General features: G+C 70.0%; 4 protein-coding genes across 7 annotated transcripts in view; 1 reads left to right on the top strand and 3 right to left on the bottom strand.

Moving 5' to 3' along the window:
- Nucleotides 1–1,408: 1,408 nt before the first annotated feature.
- Nucleotides 1,409–3,685, bottom strand: TMEM141 (transmembrane protein 141). Its single transcript, XM_075439566.1, has 5 exons — nt 3,578–3,685; nt 3,293–3,359; nt 3,126–3,209; nt 2,325–2,456; nt 1,409–1,701 (listed from the first exon to the last, which is right to left on the bottom strand). The coding sequence occupies exons 1-5, from the start codon at nt 3,629–3,631 to the stop codon at nt 1,622–1,624; spliced, it is 417 nt and encodes a 138-aa protein (XP_075295681.1). The 5' UTR covers nt 3,632–3,685; the 3' UTR covers nt 1,409–1,621.
- Nucleotides 3,686–6,337, top strand: PAXX (PAXX non-homologous end joining factor). 3 transcript variants are annotated; one of them, XM_075439560.1, is made up of 7 exons: nt 3,686–3,786; nt 3,870–3,930; nt 4,491–4,525; nt 4,606–4,796; nt 5,187–5,258; nt 5,742–5,835; nt 5,956–6,337. In XM_075439560.1, exons 1-7 carry the CDS (start codon nt 3,701–3,703, stop codon nt 5,993–5,995), a joined length of 579 nt encoding a protein of 192 aa, XP_075295675.1. In that variant the 5' UTR covers nt 3,686–3,700; the 3' UTR covers nt 5,996–6,337. The 3 variants fall into 3 exon arrangements, with proteins under 3 accessions (XP_075295675.1, XP_075295674.1, XP_075295673.1); XM_075439559.1 differs by lacking the exon at nt 5,956–6,337 and having other exon boundaries at nt 5,419–5,826; XM_075439558.1 differs by lacking the exon at nt 5,956–6,337 and having other exon boundaries at nt 5,374–5,826.
- Nucleotides 6,338–7,750: 1,413 nt separating this feature from the next.
- CLIC3 (chloride intracellular channel 3) lies at nt 7,751–10,195 on the bottom strand. The gene is made up of 6 exons (XM_075439562.1): nt 10,160–10,195; nt 9,422–9,531; nt 8,955–9,080; nt 8,719–8,825; nt 8,339–8,514; nt 7,751–7,984 (listed from the first exon to the last, which is right to left on the bottom strand). Exons 1-6 carry the CDS (start codon nt 10,193–10,195, stop codon nt 7,823–7,825), a joined length of 717 nt encoding a protein of 238 aa, XP_075295677.1. The 3' UTR covers nt 7,751–7,822.
- A 1,316-nt stretch (nt 10,196–11,511) lies between these two features.
- The window catches only part of ABCA2 (ATP binding cassette subfamily A member 2), a 38,660-nt gene continuing 30,461 nt past the window's right edge, over nt 11,512–19,710 (bottom strand). For both annotated transcript variants that reach the window (XM_075439546.1, XM_075439547.1), the window contains exons 36-49: nt 19,570–19,685; nt 19,179–19,326; nt 18,818–18,941; nt 17,426–17,558; nt 17,143–17,260; nt 16,827–17,005; nt 16,390–16,531; nt 15,390–15,524; nt 15,033–15,136; nt 14,694–14,786; nt 14,340–14,442; nt 14,051–14,188; nt 13,655–13,861; nt 11,512–13,189 (exon numbers count right to left, since the gene is read on the bottom strand). In XM_075439546.1, the coding sequence (XP_075295661.1) occupies nt 13,154–13,189; nt 13,655–13,861; nt 14,051–14,188; nt 14,340–14,442; nt 14,694–14,786; nt 15,033–15,136; nt 15,390–15,524; nt 16,390–16,531; nt 16,827–17,005; nt 17,143–17,260; nt 17,426–17,558; nt 18,818–18,941; nt 19,179–19,326; nt 19,570–19,685 (1,776 nt within the window). In that variant the 3' untranslated portion in view covers nt 11,512–13,153. The remainder of the gene's footprint in view (nt 13,190–13,654; nt 13,862–14,050; nt 14,189–14,339; nt 14,443–14,693; nt 14,787–15,032; nt 15,137–15,389; nt 15,525–16,389; nt 16,532–16,826; nt 17,006–17,142; nt 17,261–17,425; nt 17,559–18,817; nt 18,942–19,178; nt 19,327–19,569; nt 19,686–19,710) is intronic.

Below are 19,710 nucleotides of genomic sequence, written 5' to 3'. Positions count from 1 at the left end.
AGGAGCGTGGGCAGCAGGGCGAGGGAGGTTCTCCTCCCCCTCTGCTCTGCCCTGGTGAGGCCCCATCTGCAGTGCTGTGTCCAGTGCTGGGCTCCCCAGTGCAAGAAAGATGAGGAGCTACTGGAGAGAGTCCAGCAGAGGGTTACGAGGATGAGGAGGGGACTGGAGCATCTCTCCTACGAGGAGAGGCTGAGGGAGCTGGGCTTGTTCAGCATGGAGAAGGCTGAGAGGGGACCTTAGAAATGCCTCGAAATATCTGCAGGGTGGGGGTCAGGAGGATGGGGCCAGACTCTTTCCAGTGGTGCCCAGCGACAGGACAAGGGGCAATGGGCACAAACTGAAGCAGAGGAAGCTCCAGCTGAAGCCGAGGAAGAACTTCTTCCCTCTGAGGGTGACGGAGCCCTGGCCCAGGCTGCCCAGGGAGGCTGTGGAGTCTCCTTCTCTGGAGATATTCCAGCCCCGCCTGGACGCGGTGCTGTGCAGCCTGCTCTGGGTGACCCTGCTTCGGCAGGGGTTGGGCTGGGTGACCCACAGAGGGCCCTGCCAACCCCTGCCATGCTGGGATTCGGTGACTCTGTGATTTGCTCCTGCAGCCGCCGGCAGCTCAGAGCCACCACAGCACGCAGGCAGTCCCGGCCGGAGCGAGCCCCAGCAGACCACTGGCTCCGGCCAGAGCCGTGCTTTGCCGCTGCCCTCCTTGCTCTCGCAGGCAGCACACGCTCTGCTTCCCGCTCCGGCCGAGCTGTTGGGACACTGCTGGGCTGAGCCCGCCATTCCCCGCAGCCACTTTGCTTTCAGCTGTTCTGGCGGCTGCTCCCCATCCCTCCGCAGAGGCCGAGCGCGACGCACATTCGGACGATGCCCTGAGCCCCCAAACCCAGCCTCCTCCCAGGCCCCTGTTCCGCCCAGCACAGGGACTCCTTTATCTTCCCACGTGCCCCGCTGGATGTGTGGGGGTCCAGGCGCTGCCGTTCCCCGGGCGGCCGGTTACGGATCTGGATGGAGACCGGGACTGGCCAGGTGACACGACCCACGAGCCAGGCAGGCACCGCGCAGAGGGGCTCCGGGCACCCACTGTGCGGGAGCAGAGAGGGCACCCGGGGGTGCTGCAGGGCTCATCCCCTTCGGGCAGGGGAGGAAAGCCTTGCTGCGGCGGGGGCAGGGACGCTGTGGCCGGGTAGGCTCGAGACACAGAGAGCACATGGCAAGAGCTGTGCCACCTCGCAGCTTAGCCCAGACCCCTCCGTGCCCGTAGTCATTTCCCAGCCCGGCGCTGTCGGACGGTGGGTGCCACAGCGTCAGAGGGACCAGAGCATCTACCGCAGGGGCTGCCTCGGGGTGACACTGACCACCCACACCCAGCTCCTCCCGTCCCACTGCCAGCCTTCGCTCCATCCACAGCACGCGCTTTCAGCTCTCGACTTTTATTGCACCCTCCGTGCGTGAGGTTCATGGCCGCTCGGGAGGCAGCAACCCCCACGGCAGCTCCACCACGGTCTCACTGCACGACCGAGCCACCCGAGCTCCCGGGCAGCGCCGCGGAGCCCACCAGTCTCGGCAGGCAGGGGCGGGCAGGGAGGGGTGACGCAGGACGCGGGCCCGGAGCGCTGTGCTCCGCTGGCTACTCCACAACATCCCCGTACTTGTTCCTCCTCGCCGGCGGTGCCACGCTTTCACTGTCCTCGGGGCTGGGCAGACTTTCTGCAACAGAAAAAACAAGCTCCCTGCGCCCCCGACTACCCCGACCTGCTTGCTAGGGGCGGGCAGAGAACCACAGAGCCCTGCAGAAGCCCTGCAGAAGCCCTGCTGAAGCCCTGCAGAAGCCCTGAAGCCGCCTCGGCTGGGCCCAGCTCCGGGAGCTCGCGGTGCCAGAGGTAGAAGGCAGCCAGCGGCTGTGGGAACTGCCCAGTCCGGCTCTGCCCAGCACGCTGAGCAGCTGGGGCGTGGGGAGGCTGCCTGCCTCCCTCCCCTCTTCTCCCTCTTCCAGCAGACCAGTCCTTCCCGCTGGCTCTCCCAGTCTGCAAAGCCGGCAGGGCAGCGGCAGAAGCGAGCGCTCCCAGCCCGGCGCAGGTACCGGCAGCGCGGGCGACGTGCCCGGAGCATGGGGGACACGGGAGCCATGACACCGGGCAGGGAGCTCCGGCCACCCCGGCACTGCTGCCACCTCCTCGTCAGCGGGGCAGCGAGGGATGGGCAGGGGGATTTTGGCCATGACGCCGGCAGCCACCAGCTTAGTCACAGGGCAAGGCCAGCAAGCGGCTGCCGCGGGGGAGAACCAGGCAGGCCGAGCCCGAGCAGAGCCGCGGGCAGGGACGTGAGCGTACCCGCAGGCTGGGACGCCCCGTCAGCCACGGCGAGCTCTGGCAGGGCCCTGCCCGTCTCCAGGTAGATCCAGAAGTCGGAGCATTTCCGCGTCTCAGCTCTGGTCACGGCGTAGCTGGCGACGGACCCTACGGCTGGGGAGACCACCACGCTCCTGAGGGTGCCGGCGGCACGGGGAGAGCTCAGCCGCCCCTTCGCCCCAGCACGGCCGCAGCGGGGTCCGGGCAGCCCGGTGGGTGCGGGGGGAGCAGCGCTGGCAGCCCCTGGCACCTGCGACACCAGGCAGGACACCAGCCCCCGGTCCCCGCCTGCTCCGAGAGCCTCCACCCCCACCCCGGGGCAGCCTGCGTGGCACGGGGACGCGGGCCCTGGCACCCCGGTACTGGGGACCCCCGGCTGCCCCAGCCCCGCGGTGCCGAGGGGGCTCGGGGGCAGCTGCCGCGGTGGCACTGGGGGTGGCTGGGGCAGGGGCCAGCCCAGCGCGGCAGGGGCTGTGCCGGAGGAAGGCGATGGCGATGCCGCTGGCCCTGTCGCTCCCCGGCGTGACCCCAGGAGGGTCCTGTCCTGCCCTGCACAGCCGGGCTGCTGGGCGGGGGGCCCTGGCTGGAGGGGGCACCCCAGGCTGAGCCCCCGCAGCCCCCCGTGCCCGCGGGGTGGGCAGCGGGATGCTGCGCCCTGGCAAAGAGCCCGCTAAGGGCAGCGGGGGCACGGCCGTCCCCGAGCCCCCTGGGTCGCGACGGGGGCCGGGGAGAAGCGCCCCGGGGAAGGACGAGCGGCCCCGGGGAGAAGCCCCCCGCACTCACCCCCCGCCAGCAGCAGGCTCCGCTGCAGCGGCCACGGCCTCCTCCTCCCCAGCAGCAGCTGCGCGGCGACGGCGGCCCCGCTGCCTGCCCAGAGCCGGCGCCGTTACCGGGAGCGGCCCCCCCGCTGCCCGCAGCCCCGGGGGGAGCGGGGGGGGGCCGGGCCGTACCTGCCAGGAAGACGCCGATGCCCTTCAGGAAGGCGCGGGACTGGCAGGCCGCGTACTGCGGCAGCGCCTGCGGGGACGGGACACGGCTCGGCTCGGCGCCCCGGGCCCCCCGCCCCGGCCCCGCCCCGGGACCCCTGCACCAGCCCCGCCCCGGGACACCCCCCCCGGGACCCCCCGCCCCGGGACCCCCGCCCCGGCCCCGCCCCGGGACCCCTACACCAGCCCCACCCCGGGACCCCCGCCCCGGGACCCCCGCCCCGGCCGCCGCTCCGCCGCCCCCCGCACCGGGTGCCTGGCGGCCACGTCGTCCTCCACCCGCCGCAGCCCCAGCGTGACCATGGCCGCGCGGGAGGCCCCGGCCGCGGGGAGGACCCGCACGCCCCGCCCGCCCCTTCCGCCGCCGCCGCCATGGCGGAGCCGCCCGGGTCCTTCCGCCTGCTGCGGGCCGGGCCGCGCCGGTATCTCTGCTGCTGCGGGGCCGGCGGCTCCGTCCGGTGAGTGCGGGGCGGGCGGGGGGCGGGGAGGGGCTGGGGGGAACCGGGCGGTCCCCGCACGCCTGAGCCGCTGCCTCCCGCAGTGTGACCGACGGGCTGCGGGTCTGGGCCGGGGAGCTGCGCGCCCGCCCGCCGGTCGGCTGCGTGAGTACCGGGACCGGGATGGGGATGGGGATGGGGATGGGATGGGGGGGGATGGGGATGGGGATGGGGATGGGGGGGGTGGGGATGGGATGGAGACGGGGGGGAATGGGGATGGGATGGGGGATGGGATGGGGATGGGGCTGGGACCGGGGGCTGGGGCCGGGGGCTAGGACCGGGGGCTGGGGCTGGGACCGGGGGCTGGCAGCCGGGGGCTAGGGATGGGAGCCAGGGGATGGGCATGGGGCCGAGGATGGGGCTGGGGGCTGGGAGCCGGGGCTGGGGCTGGGGGCCAGGGGCTGGGGGAATGCGAATGGGGATGGGGCTGGTGGCCAGGGGCTGGGAGCTGGGGACTGGGGATGCGGCCGGGGATGGGGGTGGGACTGGGGACTGGGGCAATGGGGATGGGGGAATGGGAGTGGGGATGGGGGAATGGGAGTGGGGATGGGGGAATGGGAGTGGGGATGGGGGCCGGGGATGTGGCTGGGGGCCGGGGCTGGGAGCTAGGGATGGGGGCTGGGGGCCGGGGCAGGCCGTTTCAGTGCAAGCCCCTCTCCTCTCAGCGGTGCCAGCCGGAGGAGCATGGTGCGAAGCTCAGGTGGGTGCCACAGCGGCGGGGTCCCCTCACCCCCCAGCCCCCCGCCCAGGCCCCCCCCCTCACCCCGGCTGCCCGCGCAGGGAGGCCGTGGGGCGAGGGGCCGTCGCGCTGACCCTGGGCGAGGGCAAGGCCACGCTGCAGCTGCGGGAGCAGGACCCGTGCTCGGCCCTGGATCTCTGCGAGCTGCCGGCCGCCGAGGCGAGGAGCCAGCTCCAGGCGCTGGTGCTCGACATGGCGGGGCACGTCGAGAGCCTGGAGAGACGCCTGGAAGGTCCGGGGGGGCTTCGGGCGGGGTGAGGGCAGGAGGGGTGGGTTGCGGGGGGTGGGCAGCAGGGGTGCCGCCTGCTCGTCCCTGTTTGGGCTGGCCAGGGTCTGCGGCTGAGCAAGACCCTGCGTGGGACCAGGGGACGCAGCGCTGTGTCCCCGTGCAGGGGCACAGCCTTGTCCCCGTGGCCAGCACCGCGCCGTCAGCTCTGCGCGGGGGGGTCCCCTGATGGAGGTCTCCGCTTTAGGGGTGTGGGAAGATCTCAGGGCAGCGGCAGCCTGAGTGGGAGCACCGGGAGGAGAACGTGGTGGCTGTGGAGGGGAGGGGGCTTGCTCGGGAGGCTTGGGGTGCTGCAGTGGGGTGCATGGTCACCAGCTCTGGCCCCTGTCTCAGCAGCGGTGGAGACGTTGGTCGCTTCGTGCAGCCCTGAGAAGAACGCTGCCCGGAGCCTGCAGCTCTTCCTGCCAGGTAGGCGCTTGGCAAGGGGACCAGCCCTGGCCCCGCGGCCGCTTTGCCCTCTGTTCCCCAGGAGGCTGCTGGGCCCGTGTCCGGGTGCTCTCCGGGTCACCCCGAGTCCCCTCAGCTGTGGCTGCTGGCGGCCGCCCCACTGTCCTGGTGCCCTTCCCAGCACCGAAGGGACGCGGGCTCGGCGTGGAGGCTCTCGGGGTGTCCTGGATGCGCTGCGCTCAGGCCGGATGCCGGGCGTTGCCAGGCGGGGTGCTCGCTAACCTCCAAGGAGACGCCAGTCTTCGCTGCTCTGCCGCGCCGGGGCCGTGGCTCCCTGCTCCGCTGGGAGACGAGCCCCGGCTTGGCCCTTCCTCACCCGCCGTGGGGGCTGGGCCAGCCTGGCTGGGTGCTCGAGGCTCCTGGGCACGGAGGGGCTCGCGGGGCTGCCAAAGCGGGTGGCTGACCTGCTGCCGTCCCCGTCCTGGGTGTCCCTGACCGGGGCAGACCCCAACCCCAGGAAGAACAGGGGTGCCGGCTCCACTTTGCCAGCCAAGAGGAAGATCCCGGGAGAGTCTCTCATTAACCCTGGCTTCAAAAGGTGGGTGCTGCTCCCAGCCCAGCGCTGGGCTGTGTGGAAGCCTGGCGGACTCCGCTCTGCAGCCGCGCGGGAGCAGGGTGCGGGGCTTTGGGCTGTGACGCTCCCTCCATTGCCTTCTAGCAAGAAGGCGCCGTCTGGAGTGGACTTCGAGGACTCCTGACCTGTGCTGCCCCGTGCCCCGGTGACAGCCCCACCTGAGCCCTGTCCGCCGCGCTGTGGCTCTCGGCAGGGGTTTCCCTGCACCCTGTGCCCAGCGAGGCGGACGGGGCTGGAGCCGGCGCCTGGCAGCCCCCGCGGGCTGCAGACCCTCCCTGGTGCAGTGGCAGGGCCTTTCGGGGGGACAGCGGTGACGGAACTGGTGGCTTTTCTCTTCCCTGCTGGCAGGGGCCACCTCTCTGCCTCACTTGCCATGAACTGGTGGGGTTTTTAAAGAACTTTTATATCGCTGCAGTGAGAAGATTGCCTGTGCTTAACTTATTGGCAGTAAAGCGGGTTTCAGCCAGCCGGTCGCTGGGGACCGGGACAGTGAGTGTTTGTCCGTCCATGCGGCCTTTCCCTTGCTCAGGAACCCTGTGGCCGGTTTCAGCTGGACCTGGAGGGTCAGGGCCTGAGAGGAGCTCGCTCTCCTGCCAGCGCCATGCCGGTGGGTCAGTGGTCAGAGCCTCTCTGGCTGGGAGAAGCAGCCCAGCCCCTGCTGGGCACTGGGAGAGGACTGGGAGGCGGGTGCAAAGTCACAGAATCCCAGAGTGTTCGGGGTTGGCAGGGCCCTCTGTGGGTCACCCAGCCCAACCCCCTGCCCAAGCAGGGTCACCCAGAGCAGGCTGCACAGCACCGCGTCCAGGCGGGTCTGGAATATCTCCAGAGAAGGAGACTCCACAGCCTCCCTGGGCAGCCTGGGCCAGGGCTCCGTCACCCTCAGAGGGAAGAAGTTCTTCCTCGGGTTCAGCTGGAGCTTCCTCTGCTTCAGTTTGTGCCCGTTGCCCCTTGTCCTGTCGCTGGGCACCACTGGAAAGAGTCTGGCCCCGTCCTCCTGACCCCCACCCTGCAGATATTTCGAGGCATTTCTAAGGTCCTCTCGCATCCTTCTCTTCTCCAGGCTGAACAAGCCCAGCTCCCTCAGCCTCTCCTCGTAGGAGAGATGCTCCAGTCCCCTCCTCATCCTCGTAGCCCTGCGCTGGACTCTCTCCAGTAGCTCCTCATCTTTCTTGACCTGGGGAGCCCAGCACTGGACACAGCACTGCAGATGGGGCCTCCCCAGGGCAGAGGAGAGGGGCAGGGGGAACCTCCCTGACCTGCTGCCCACAGACCTCATGGATCTGGGGCTGGTCCCTCCGGACTCACGCTTGCGTCGCTTGCGAAGCCTTTATTGATTGTGGGGAGCTCGGGTACGTGGCTTGGGCTTGCCCCGCTTCACCCCCATCCCTCTCCCACATCTGTTCCTGAGAGCTTCCTGGCGGTGGGGTCTGGGGGGCCGGAGCCCTCCGCCCCCCTCGTCCAGGGCTGCCCGTGGCCCCCTGACCGTGCCGGTTCCGCTCGCCGGAGCCATCCCGCAGTGCCTGCTGCCCTGGCACAGCCGGCCTTGGGTCGCTGCCCGCGCCAGTGGCACCGTGTGACGGTGCCCTCTGCCCCGCACAGCCTTTGCTCCCCGGCTCTGCCCTTGCCCTCGGCGTTGCCTGGTTTGGTGCCGACAGCGCCCGCGGCTGCGGCCCCGTGCACCATCCCAGTACCCGAGGGACCGCGCGGCAGGGCGAGGGCGTCCTGGCCGGGCAGGGAGGGTGGCACGAGGGGCGAGAACACGTTGGTGGGCTCACTGCGACCCACGTTGCTGCCGGCCGCGCGGGCGGGGGTGCCAGCTGGGGGAATGGGGGTGCTGGGGGCACAGCTCGCGCTCTCCACCCTCCCGAGGCAGAGCTGCGGCGGTCACGGCGGGGCCAGGCGGGCGCTGGGCTGCTGCCTGACCCCAGCTCCGCGCCCAGCGGGGCGCGGGTCACTGCGCCGGGCGGGCGACAGAGCCGTAGGCCTGCAGGATCTCCTGGCTGCTGGGGCAGCTGTAGCTGAACTCCTGGGTGTCGCTGGCGCTGCCCAGGTACCGCCAGACCCCACGCAGGTCCTTGGGGATCCCGAAGCGTCGGTAATGCTGGCACACGACCTGTGCGCGGGCACGGGGTGAGTCCTGCCTGGTCCCAGGTGCCGACGGCGCGCCACGGCGTGGTACCCATGGGTGGGAGCCAGCCGGGAAGGGTGGCAGGGGCCGGGGGCCATCCTGGCTCTGCCCCAGACGAGGGGTGGCCCTTGGGGGTGGGCATGGAGGGGAGCGAGATCTGCGGGAAGGCACCGTGCCGGGCAGGGGTCATGGGGAGAGGGTGCTGGGGGGCACCGGGGCGATACAGGGGGTGGCAAAGGAGCAGGGGGTTGCTGTGACACCCCGGGGGGGGTGAGAGCGTGGGGACAGGGAGAAGCCGGGGCACGCGGCAGGGCACGGCAGCGGGCTGCCCGCGCTCACCTGCACGATGTTGAGCTTGGGCAGCAGGTTGCAGTCGGCCAAGGTGAGCCGGTCGCCGTCGAGGAAGCGGCGGCGGGAGGCCCGGAGCTGGGGGTCGCGGGCCAGCTCGTGCGGCAGCGGCGCGCTCAGGTACGCGTCCAGCTTCAGCAGGGCCCGCAGCAGGCTCTGCCGCAGCGCTGCGGCGAGGGCGGCAGCGTCAGGGCACGGGGCCCCTGCCAGCCCGTCCCTGCGCCCAGCCTGGCACCCCTGCCCTCCCCGAGAGCCCTGGCGCGGCTGCGCTGAGCTGCGTGGGCAGGGGAGGGCTGGAAAGGCTCAGGGCGACCCGACCACGCTTCGGGGTGGTGGCACCTGAGGGCTGTGCCCCCTCCCCAGCTCCTCACCCTCGTCCTGGGCGGGCACCGGGTTCTTGATGAAGGCGGAGAACTTGTGGAAGACGTCGTTCCCGGCCAGGCTCGACTCCCTGTACCGCGGCACCAGGCTGGGGAACCTGCGGGGACGCGGGCGCAGCTGAGGATGGAGGCAGGGGCTGGCATGGGGGTGCTGCCCGCCCGCGCCCCACTCCCCGCCTCTCCTGCCCCGCTGTGGCCCCGTGCCCCCTCCCGGGGCAGCCACTGACATGGGGGGGCCCAGCTTGTCCTCCAGGAAGTCCTCGATGGTGACGGTGTCCGTCTTGGGCTCGCCGTTGTAGAGCAAAACAGGCAGCTGGGCGCCCGGCACAAAGTCCTTCAGCACGTCCAGCGCCCTGCGGGAGACGGGGATGGGTGCTGGGCAGTGCCAGGGCTCTGCAGGGCACCGCACACACGTGTGTGTCTGTGTGTGTTTGCATGCACATGTGTGTGCTGGGCGGAGGGACGAGGGGGTGCCCCAGGCAGCAGCTCTGCCCTGGGCGATGCCCACCCTGCTCCCCCGGGCAGCGGTGGGCAGCTGGGGGGGCACAGCAGGCTCCACGCGTCCCGCAGCGCCCATCCCTCACACCCCTTCCCAGGGTGCTGGGGACCTACCACCCCCTTCCATCAGGCTGTCCCCCTCACCCCATGGCTGGCACCCCGACGGCCCCAGGGCGGGTGGGGGGACGCGACCCACCTCTTGACGTCCACGGTGGTGAGGGTGAAGGGCACCCCTTTGAGCAGCAGCACCATGAAGAGCCGCTGGCAGAAGGGGCAGTGCCCCACGCTCTCCCCGTCCTCGCTCGCCTGCGGGCACAGAGCGAGAGCTCAGCCGCCCCTTCGCCCCAGCACGGCCGCAGCGGGGTCCGGGCACCCCAGTGGGTGCGGGGGGAGCAGCGCTGGCAGCCCCTGGCACCCGCGACACCAGGCAGGACACCAGCCCCCGGCCCCCGCCTGCTCCAAGAGCCTCCACCCCCACCCCGGCGCAGCCTGCGTGGCACGGGGACGCGGGCCCTGGCACCCCGGTACTGGGGACCCCCGGCTGCCCCAGCCCCGCGGTGCCGAGGGGGCTCGGGGGCAGCTGCCGCGGTGGCACTGGGGGTGGCTGGGACAGGGGCCAGCCCAGCGCGGCAGGGGCTGTGCCGGAGGAAGGCGATGGCGATGCCGCTGGCCCTGTTGCTCCCCGGCGTGACCCCAGGCAGGTCCTGTCCTGCCCTGCACAGCCGGGCTGCTGGGCGGGGGGCCCTGGCTGGAGGGGGCACCCCAGGCTGAGCCCCCGCAGCCCCCCGTGCCCGCGGGCTGGGCAGCGGGATGCTGCGCCCTGGCAAAGAGCCCCGAGCTGCTGCCGCCTGCCCAGGTCCCCGCCGCTGGCACCGCGGGGGCATGGCCACCCCAATGCCAGGGGGGCAGCCAGAGGTGCCCCCGACGCCCTCACCTTGACGAAGAGCTGGATCTGCGGTTTCTCAGCCATGCTGGGTGGCAGAAGCCAGCGGAGCGGTGGCGGTGGCTGCAGCAAGCGCCCGTGCCCAGCCACGGCCGCTCCCAGCCCACATTCCTTCCCGGGGTGCACCCACTGCCACCCACGCCTGGCCCCACGGCGCTGCCGGGGACGCCCTAACATGGGGCCCCGGCCCCCGCTGCTGCCACCAGCGTGGGGCCAGCACGGGCAGCTCGGCCTGGCTGCTGCCGGCACCCTGCGGAGCCTCGCGCCCGCGGCCCCGCCACCCACCCCAGTCGGTGCCGGGCGCTGGGTGCAACCCCACGGCCCCATCACCCACTCCGGTCGGTGCAGGGCGCTGGGTGCAGCCCCACCACCCACCCCAGTTGGCGCTGGGTGCAGCCCCACGGCCCCATCACCCACCCCGGTCGGTGCCGGGCGCTGGGTGCAGCCCCACGGCCCCATCACCCACCCCGGTTGGCGCTGGGTGCAGCCCTGCGTCGTGCCCAGCTCCCTTTGCCCGCCGCAGGCTCCGGCACCCCACCGCGGGACACCCAGCCCTGGCACACCTGCCCACCAGCAACCGCAGCGCCTCGAGGGCTCCAGTTATTATTTTTTATTTAAAACGATCATTATTTTCACATTTCATCTTTTTTTTTTTCGTTTGTTTCTTTTGCTAGCAATGTACAGGCTCCTCCAAGGCGTCCCCACCCCTGGGGGTGCCCCGTGCCCGGGCCGTGCGTGGCACCGGCGCTGCGCCCGCGGCCAGGGACGCAGAGCGGGAGGCGAGGCGGGAAGCGGGGCCGAACTCAACGAAGCAAATAGTGTTAAGGCAGCGGGCACCCCTGCCCCGGGGCGATGCCACCCCGCGGAGCCCCCACCGCAGCCACCCAGGCTGTGCCGGCAAGCGTGCCCCGGGCACGGCTGGGGCACAAAAGCGTCGCCATCGAGCGTCGAAAGCCACGGGGACGGTGGCATGGCAGCGGGCAGGGACAGCTGAGCGGCTGGGGGGGGGGGACGACAGGCTCCGTGCCCCAGTGCCCCCCCCCGCAGCCCCCAGCAGCGGGAGAGGACAGAGCCCTGGCCAGGGCACCGTGCCCACCCTCACCCCGCAATGCCACCGTCCCCTTGCCCTGCTGCCAAAGGCCCAGCCCCGCGCTGGCTCGTCCCCCCGTGCCACCCGGGAAGGCAGCGCGTGCCCGGGGAGGGAGCAGGGTACACCCTGGGTGGGGGGCTGCCCACCCGTGCCACCCACCCCAGCCCGGGACCTGCCAGTCTCCAGTGTGCCGTTAAAAAAAATATGGTCTGAAAAAATCTGAAAATAGAGATTATCTCCCCCCCCCCCCCCCCCCCCCCCCAGTTTTTCCCCTATTGAAAATACTGTATATCGTATCACAATCTATAGCAGGTGGCACATGGGACTGGCGAGACAGGGGGCATGGGGACAGCGGGGGGACAGCCACCACCCACCTCTGCCCCCCTCCCTCTCCCGACACGGGGTGCTGCCCCCCGGCAGCGAGCTGGGGTGCCCGGTGCTGCCCGTGGCCTCCAGCCGGGCCGTGCCAGGGACACGGACAGGGCAGCAGGGACACAACGGGCAGCTCGGCCCTGGGTGCTCCCCGGGGAGGGGGGGGCCTGTGCGCGGCCACCTCTGGGTGCTCCAAACGCCTGGGGCACCCGTGAGGTGGGCGGCTGGGGTCAGCGTCACGGGTGCTGCTGTCACCTCGTCTCTGGGCATGGCTGCGGGTCGCCGGAGAGCTGCGGGGTGGGGGGGCTGCCGGGCACGGCCCCGTGGGTGACAAGGTGGCAGGACCCTCTGCAGAAAGGAGGGGCACTGCTGGCCCAGGGGATGCCCACTGCCAGCCCTGGTGACAGTGCTGGCCCTGGTGACACTGCCAGCCCCGGTGACACTGCCAGATCTGGTGACACTGCCGGCCCCACCACCCCAGCCCATCGTCCCCTCCCTCCACCCCAGCACCGCTGCCACGCTGTGCCCAGCTGGGCCGTCCCGTCCTCGTGCCTCAAGGCCACCCCACTCCCAGCTTCAAAAGCCACCCTGGGGCGCAGCGTCCCCTCTCCCAGTACCACCAGTGTCCCGACAACGAGGAACCAGCGCAGGCAGCTCCTGCATGGGGCCGGACGCTGAACAACGCGTGCCAGGGAAGGGGGAAAAGAGGGGGACGTGGTGGCAGGGTGGCAGAGCCGCAGCGCTGCCCGGCGGCGTGGGCGGGGGGTAGGGGGGAGGCAGGGTGAGGGGCTCCGGGAGGAAGGACGCGGTCGGGGGCAGAGGGGAGAAACAGCTGGTGCCAGCGCGTGAAATACCCTGTGGAATACCCCTCTGCCCCACCGCGTGCCCCTCCGCGCGCGTGGCGAGGCCGGGCAGTGCCAGGGCGGCCGGAGCCCGCGGCGGGCGGCAGCGTGGGCAGGGGGGACGTGCCACCGGGCTGGGGTCCCCGCCTCGGGCAGGCTGGAGGTCGCTGGTGACATCCCGCCAGTGACAGAAACCAAGCGCGGGTGAAACAGCGGAGCTCCTGCCCCCGCGGCGCCGGACCCCGAGCCCCCGCGGCACCGGACCCCGAGCCCCCGCGGCACCGGACCCCAAGCCCCCGCGGCGCCATGGGCAAGCGGCGAGCCAGGGGGATGGAGACGGGGCGAAGGCCAGGGGGGTGTCCCCACAGCCGGGGGTCCCTGGGGTGGGTGCAATATGGGTGTCCAACTAAAGGCACCGCTCGCAGGCCTCGTCCCCGGAGCCAGCGGCGCTGGCGCCAAGCCACGTCCTTCTCTTCGCGGTCTGTCTGTTGGCACGCGCTGGCGGGGCGAGCCGGCGGGGGACGGGGACCCCGGCCCCACGCAGGGACACTGCGCCGGCGCGGAAGAGGACAGAGGCCATCCGGTGTGCGGGGTCCGTCCAGGCCAGCACCACACCCGCCATGTCCTCCCCAGGGGTCCGGTGGCTTCCCCGGCGGGGGCCACGGCTGTCTCGGGGGGGTCTCAGCACAGCGTGTCCGTGTTGAACGAGAGCTGAGCCTGCGGGCAGAGACGGGCAGGGCTGGGGGCTGGCAGAGGCTGCCCGCTCTGCCCAGCTCACCCAGTGAGCCCAGCGAGCCCAGCACACCCAGTGAGCCCAGTGAGCCCAGCACACCCAGCGAGCCCAGCACACCCAGTGAGCCCAGGCCCAGCACACCCAGTGAGCCCAGTGAGCCCAGGCCCAGTGAGCCCAGCAAGCCCAGCACACTCAGCAAGCCCAGCTCACCCAGTGAGCCCAGCACACCCAGGGAGCCCAGCACACCCAGCGAGCCCAGCACACCCAGCAAGCCCAGCACACCCAGGGAGCCCAGCACACCCAGGGAGCCCAGTGAGCCCAGCACACCCAGGGAGCCCAGCTCCAGGGCCCCACCACATCCCCTTCCCCGGACGAGACCCACTGCGGTGGCACCCAGGCAGAGACACAGCCGGGCGCAGGCACAGCTGGGTGCGGGGACAACCTCTCACCCTCTCCTCCTCAAAGCTGATGAGGCCTTCGTCGTCGGTCTCCAGGTCCTCCTGCTCCTCCGCGACGAGGGCGCGCAGCTCGGTGGGGGCGGCGCGCGGGCGCAGCAGGCTCAGCAGCCGCTCCAGCGGCGAGGGCAGGGCGCAGCCGGGGCTCGTCTCCTGCTGCTCCAGGTTGTCACTTTGCTTCTTGGCAAAATTCACAAACACCTGGGGGAGGATGGGGCAGGAGGCTGCAAGGGATCCCTGCCAGCACCTCCACCCCCCCGGCTGTCCCCGTGGCCCCCCAGCTCCACCTCCCGTCCCATCTGCCAGGCGCTTCGGCACGGCACCCGTCGCGGGCACAGCCACCCTCCCGAGGGACGAGCACCCAGCCGCCCGCCCCGTCGCCAGCCTCACGTTGTCCAGCGTGGTCTGGCTGACGGAGTAGTCCTCGATGCCCAGCACGTCCACCACCTGCTCCATCTTGCTGAAGACCTGCGCCAGCGAGATCTGGTCCGACTTCAGCTGGTACTGGGCCTTGGTGTGGTGCCGCTCCTGCGGGGACAGGGAGGTGACAGCCGAGCCCTCGCTCCCAGACCCCCTCCGTCACCCCACAGCAGGTCCCACAGAGGTGTCCCTTGGGGGATGAAGGCTGCTTGCCCGCCGAGGCGTGGGCTGGCAGGGGATGCCACCGCAGGGAGCTCACCTTGAGGACGGCCTCGGGGAAGTTGCGGTTGAAGAACCTCACCACCTCCTTGACGTTGAGGCTGGACTTGGTGCGCACCGTGATCATGTAGCCATCGCCAAACCTGCGCGGGGACACGGGGCCCCGTGAGGAGCTGCCCCCCGCCGCCTGCACCTCCGCAGGAAGGACCGACCCCCCGGGACGGCGACGACGCTCCGGCAGCCGCGGCACCCACCCCGTCCCCTGCCCACCCTCCAGAGCAGCACCCACACCAAGGGCTGTCACCCCGCCGCGGGTGCCACGCTATCACCCTGCCATGGGGGCCCCCTCCCGCCCCGCAGTGCAGAGGGGGTGCGGGACCCCCCGTGCCCTCACCGGTTCTTCAGGTGCTGGATGCTGCCGAGACACTTGAGCCGCCCATTCACCATGATGGCCAGGCGGGTGCAGAGCGCCTCGCACTCCTCCATGCTGGGGAGACAGGGCCGGCTTCAGCAGGGCAGCACGGGGCGATGGCGCCAGGGGCCGCGGCCGTCACCCGGGTGCCGTGGCCCCACCACCACGGATGGGAGAAGGCAAGAGAGCGGAGCCTGGGTTCCCTCTGCTCCCCGTGACCCTGCCGAATGCCATCCCCCGGGACCAAAACGCCCCCTCCCCCCCACCCACGCAGCACCCAGTGCCCGGAGGCACCGCGGGCGCAGCCAGCAGCCCCTGGACCTGTGGGACGTGAGCACCACGGAGCGGCCCGTTTTGATGACGTCCAGGATGAGGTTCCAGAGGAAGCGCCGAGCCTTGGGGTCCATCCCTGTGGTGGGCTCATCCTGCGGGACGCGCAGCACCCTCAGACACGCCAACCCTCGGGGGCACCCCGTCCCCCCCCTCCTGTCCCGAGCTCGGCTCAGGACACCGTCCCACCCCCAGGACACCGTCCCACCCCCAGGACACGTGTGGCGGAGCCGCGGGCAGGTAGCTCCCACCCGGGGTCATTCCTCCACCCTTGCCCCACGCCAGCCCCAGGGACACGGGAGGTGGGAGCGGGACCCTGCGGGCAGGGTGCCGGGGCGCGGGGCCCACCAGGAAGATGAAGGCCGGGTATCCGATCAGCGCGATGGCTGTGGACAGCTTCCTCTTGTTGCCTCCGCTGTAGGTGCTGGCGGGCTTGTCGGCGTACTTGGTCAGCTCCAGCTTCTTCAGCGCCCACTTGACCACCTGCGAGGTGCGGGGGGCTGCTGTCACCCTGCCAGGGCCATGGGGCTGGCAGAGCTGGCAGCGGGCAAGGGGCTGGGCTCCGCGATGTGCCAGTCAGGGGAGCCCCACGGCAGACCCTGGCACGGCCACGAGCATCGGTGGGGGCTGTGAGCGTGGCCAGCAGGTCGAGGGAGGTTCTCCTCCCCCTCTGCTCTGCCCTGCTGAGGCCCCATCTGCAGTGCTGTGTCCAGTGCTGGGCTCCCCAGGTCAAGAAAGATGAGGAGCTACTGGAGAGAGTCCAGCGCAGGGCTACGAGGATGAGGAGGGGACTGGAGCATCTCTCCTACGAGGAGAGGCTGAGGGAGCTGGGCTTGTTCAGCCTGGAGAAGAGAAGGCTGAGAGGGGACCTTAGAAATGCCTCTAAATATCTGCAGGGTGGGGGTCAGGGGGACGGGGCCAGATTCTTTCCAGTGGTGCCCAGCGACAGGACAAGGGGCAATGGGCACAAACTGAAGCAGAGGAAGCTCCAGCTGAACCCGAGGAAGAACTTCTTCCCTCTGAGGGTGACGGAGCCCTGGCCCAGGCTGCCCAGGGAGGCTGTGGAGTCTCCTTCTCTGGAGATATTCCAGCCCCGCCTGGACGCGGTGCTGTGCAGCCTGCTCTGGGTGACCCTGCTTGGGCAGGGGGTTGGGTGGGGGATGCCCAGAGGGCCCTGCCAACCCCGACCATTCTGTGATTCTGTGATTCTGTACCGGGCCCCGGGACCCCACGCGGGCACCCCACTGGGGCAGCACTGCCACGAGGGCAGCAGCACCAGCCCAGTCCCTGCTGGGGCCCGGTGACGTGTTGTTCCCGAGGCACAGCAATCGGCCATCCAGAGCCCTACCCGCTCCTCGTCCTTCCAGGGGATGCCGCGCAGGCGGGTGTAGAGCTCCAGGTGCTCCTGGGCCGTCAGCTCGTCGAAGAGCGCGTCGAACTGCGGGCAGTAGCCCAAGCTCTGCTGGACCTGCAGGAGCTCCTTCAGGATGCTGCGGCAGAGGACAGAGGGACCGTGGGGAGCAGGAATTGCTTTTCGGGAGCACCCCATCGCTCGCCCCCCTTTCACACGCCTTCATACTGGAGCATCTTCCACCAGGTAACCCACAACGGGCACCCTTGGCCAAGAGCCGGTGCCACTGGCCCCCCCCAGACGATGGTCAGCCACCATCGGAGCCATATGGGCAGACTCCAGCTGCTTCATCCTGGGAGACCCCCCCGCAGACCCCGGCCCAGCCCCAGGACAGCAGGCAGTGCCCACCTCCTGCCCAGCCCGTGCCCCCCAACCTGTGCCCGTTCACGAAGGCCTCTCCGCCCGTGGTGCTCTCGTCCCCCGTCAGCATCTTGAAGGTGGTGGTCTTGCCCGCGCCGTTGACGCCCAGCAGCCCGAAGCACTCCCCGGGCCGCACGCCCACGCACAGCCGGTCCACGGCCAGGATGCGCCCGATCTTGCGGGACTTGTAGACCTGGTTGGGCAGGGGACGGGGGCTCAGCCTGCCGGGTGGCCCCCCAGCCCCGACCCCCAGCCCTCAGACGGGACGGCTCCAAGGTGTCTCCTTGCAGCCCCGGAGCATCCCCTGCCGCCTCCACCCCTCTGCGGCACCTTGGTGAGGTTCTCAATCTTCAGCATGTCGTTGTCGGCGTCGCCACGCAGGACGCGGTGCCGCTCGTTGGCCACATCGACATCGTCCTCGATGGGTTTGGTGGAGACGGGCAGCCGCCTGCAGGAGGGCACGCGGGGCAGGGTGGGGATGCAGGCAGCCGCCTGCCCGCAGCCCTGCCGGGGACGGGCAGCTCCCACCGGAGCGGCACCCTGAGCCAACCCGTCCCAACGGCAGAGCCCTTCCCCGCAGCCAACCTGCCCCTCGCTCCCCGGCCACACTCACTGGGGCTTCCGGAAGAAGTTGTACTGGCACATGATGGTGATGAAGAAGCCGACGAAGCCTTCAATTGTCATGGCAACAAGCCCCCGCGTCACGATGTCCCATTCGAAGGGTGACTTCATTTTATCGAACTGCCCTGAGTGGGAGAAAGAGCAGAGAGTGGCTGGGAACACCTTCCCGTGGGGACAACCTGGTTGTACATCTTGAGCTGGCCTGTGACGATGACACTGTCCTGCTCCTGTGTCCCCTCTCCTGCAGCAGCTGCCTGGGCTGGCCGGTGCTGCTGGCACCAGGGCTGGTCACCGCAAAGCTCTCCATTCACAGTGCGTGTGCTGCTGAGGTCATCTTACAACTTTCCAACCTCAGAAGGGTGACCCAACTCAAATGAGAGTAGGTATTGGATGGATTCGTCAGATCCTGCCCCAGAATTGCCCCCCATGGTGCCAGCAGCACCTGGGTTATATATGGAAGCTGCTTGAGAAGCAGGGAGCAACGGGAGCTTTGTGAGGCCCAGCTGAAGCTGGGCTGGACAGCGCAGCCCTGCAAGCAGGAGACCACGTCTGAAAGGAAAGAGCCCTCACAGTCCCCATCCCTCTTACCACAGCATGGCCCCACCACGGCCGCACCATGGTTCCACCATGGCTCCACCACAGCGCCTCCATGGCCCCACCATGGTTCCATCACAGCCCCTCCATGCCCCCATCACGGCCCCACCATGGCTCCACTACAGCACCTCCATGGTCCCACCACGGCCCCACCATGGTTCCACCATGGCTCCATCACAGCACCTCCATGGTCCCATCACGGCCCCACCATCGTTCCACCATGGTTCCACCACAGCCCCTCCACGGCCCCACCACAGCCCCACCACGGCCCCACCATGGCTCCACCATGGCCCCACCATGGTTCCACCACAGCCCCTCCATGGCCCCATCACGGCCCCACCATGGCTCCACCACAGCACCTCCATGGTCCCACCACGGCCCCACCACAGCCCCACCACGGTTCCACCACAGCCTCTCCACGGCCCCACCATGGTTCCACCACAGCCCCTCCACAGCCCCACCACAGTTCTACCACAGCCCAGCACAGGCAGTGTGCAGCAGCAGCAGCCACTCACAACTCTGCTGGGGCTCACCACCTCCCCTCCCCGCGGGGCTGCTCTTTGGGATGACCCAAGGAACCGTTCTCAGCATCACCAGCACCACGCCACAGCTGACCCTCAACCGTGTCTCTTCCTGCAGCCCAGTCTAGTTCATGTCCCTTGGCTTTTTACTCCAGGCTGCTCTGGGCCTCAGGAAGCCTCAGCGCAGGCAGAGGGGACGTGCCAGCACCATGGTCCCCCCCCATCCCCACACGCCCTGGAGAAGGGAGCGAGGGAACGAGAGGCCACACCGATCTTGGCGTAGTATTCGTTGATGTACTCGTTGTAGGCCATCTCCATCAAGCCGTGGCCCAGGTTGTAGTTTGGGAACACCAGGAAGCAGCTCTTCAGGTAGCTGTTCACCACCTTCAGATCCTGTGGGCACGGGCAGAGAGGACACAACCATCAGAAACACCCCTGAGGACCGTGAGGGCACGGCAGGATTAGGATCCCTACCCAGACACAGCCCGGCCAGGTCTCACAGCTGACCCTGCTGGGAGCAGGAGTCTGGCACAGAGACCTCCTGAGGTCCCTCCCAGCCTGAGCTGTCCCACAACCCAACAGCAGCTTCTCCCTTCCTGGTGGCCCCAGGCAGAGCCATGAATCCCATACCTTGTCGTGCTCAAAGAGCTGCAGCAAGAACGTGGCAACGGTGGCCGTGATGCCGATGAAGAGGTTGATGACAATGAGGAAGACGTAGGCAGAGCTGGGCACCTCGAACCAGAAGGAAGCAGGGTACATGATGGGGGTGATGGACCAGCTGGGGAGGCAAGTGGCAGGAGCACACGTCAGCGTGGCAGCAGAGGGACCAGGCAGCGGGAACCAGCGAGCCCTGGGATCGCCCATCTCCCAGCCCCGTCCTCCCCAGGTTCTCCCACCCCACCAGCCACAGGAGCTGCAGAACATCATCCAGATGGGCAGATCCTGGCCGCGCGGCCACCATGCAGATGCGGCATTGGAGGGACCCACTGGTGCGTCCTGACCAGCCCTCTGAGAAACGTACCCGTAGAGCAGGAAGAGGGAGAGGACGGCGGGGAAGTTGGTGGGAGAGGTGTATGCCGGGAGGTCGAACACGAACAGGATGATGATGCAGCATGTGGCTGGCACCAGGTAGTTCAGCTGGAGAAGACAGAAACTTCTGTGA

Source organism: Opisthocomus hoazin, chromosome 19 (genome assembly GCF_030867145.1).
Source record: "Opisthocomus hoazin isolate bOpiHoa1 chromosome 19, bOpiHoa1.hap1, whole genome shotgun sequence".
Taxonomy (NCBI): Eukaryota; Metazoa; Chordata; class Aves; order Opisthocomiformes; family Opisthocomidae; genus Opisthocomus; species Opisthocomus hoazin.
Note: the sequence above shows the minus strand (reverse complement) of the source record. Positions and strands in the feature narration are given on the sequence as shown.

Bases quoted from the DNA above. Each gene is read 5' to 3' on its own strand.
- TMEM141 (XM_075439566.1), bottom strand. From the start codon at position 3,631: ATGGTCACGCTGGGGCTGCGGCGGGTGGAGGACGACGTGGCCGCCAGG. The intron at 3,360-3,577 runs GTGCGGGGGGCG...CCGTCCCCGCAG, and splicing joins ACGTGGCCGCCAGGCACCCG to GCGCTGCCGCAGTACGCGGC. The intron at 2,457-3,125 runs GTGAGTGCGGGG...TGGTCTCCCCAG, and splicing joins GAGCCTGCTGCTGGCGGGGG to CCGTAGGGTCCGTCGCCAGC.
- PAXX (XM_075439558.1), top strand. From the start codon at position 3,701: ATGGCGGAGCCGCCCGGGTCCTTCCGCCTGCTGCGGGCCGGGCCGCGC. The intron at 3,931-4,490 runs GTGAGTACCGGG...CTCTCCTCTCAG, and splicing joins CCCGCCCGCCGGTCGGCTGC to CGGTGCCAGCCGGAGGAGCA. The intron at 5,259-5,373 runs GTAGGCGCTTGG...GAGTCCCCTCAG, and splicing joins CCTGCAGCTCTTCCTGCCAG to CTGTGGCTGCTGGCGGCCGC.
- CLIC3 (XM_075439562.1), bottom strand. From the start codon at position 10,195: ATGGCTGAGAAACCGCAGATCCAGCTCTTCGTCAAG. The intron at 9,532-10,159 runs GTGAGGGCGTCG...CTGTGCCCGCAG, and splicing joins AGATCCAGCTCTTCGTCAAG to GCGAGCGAGGACGGGGAGAG. The intron at 8,515-8,718 runs GTGAGGAGCTGG...CCCTCGCCGCAG, and splicing joins GGTGCCCGCCCAGGACGAGG to CGCTGCGGCAGAGCCTGCTG.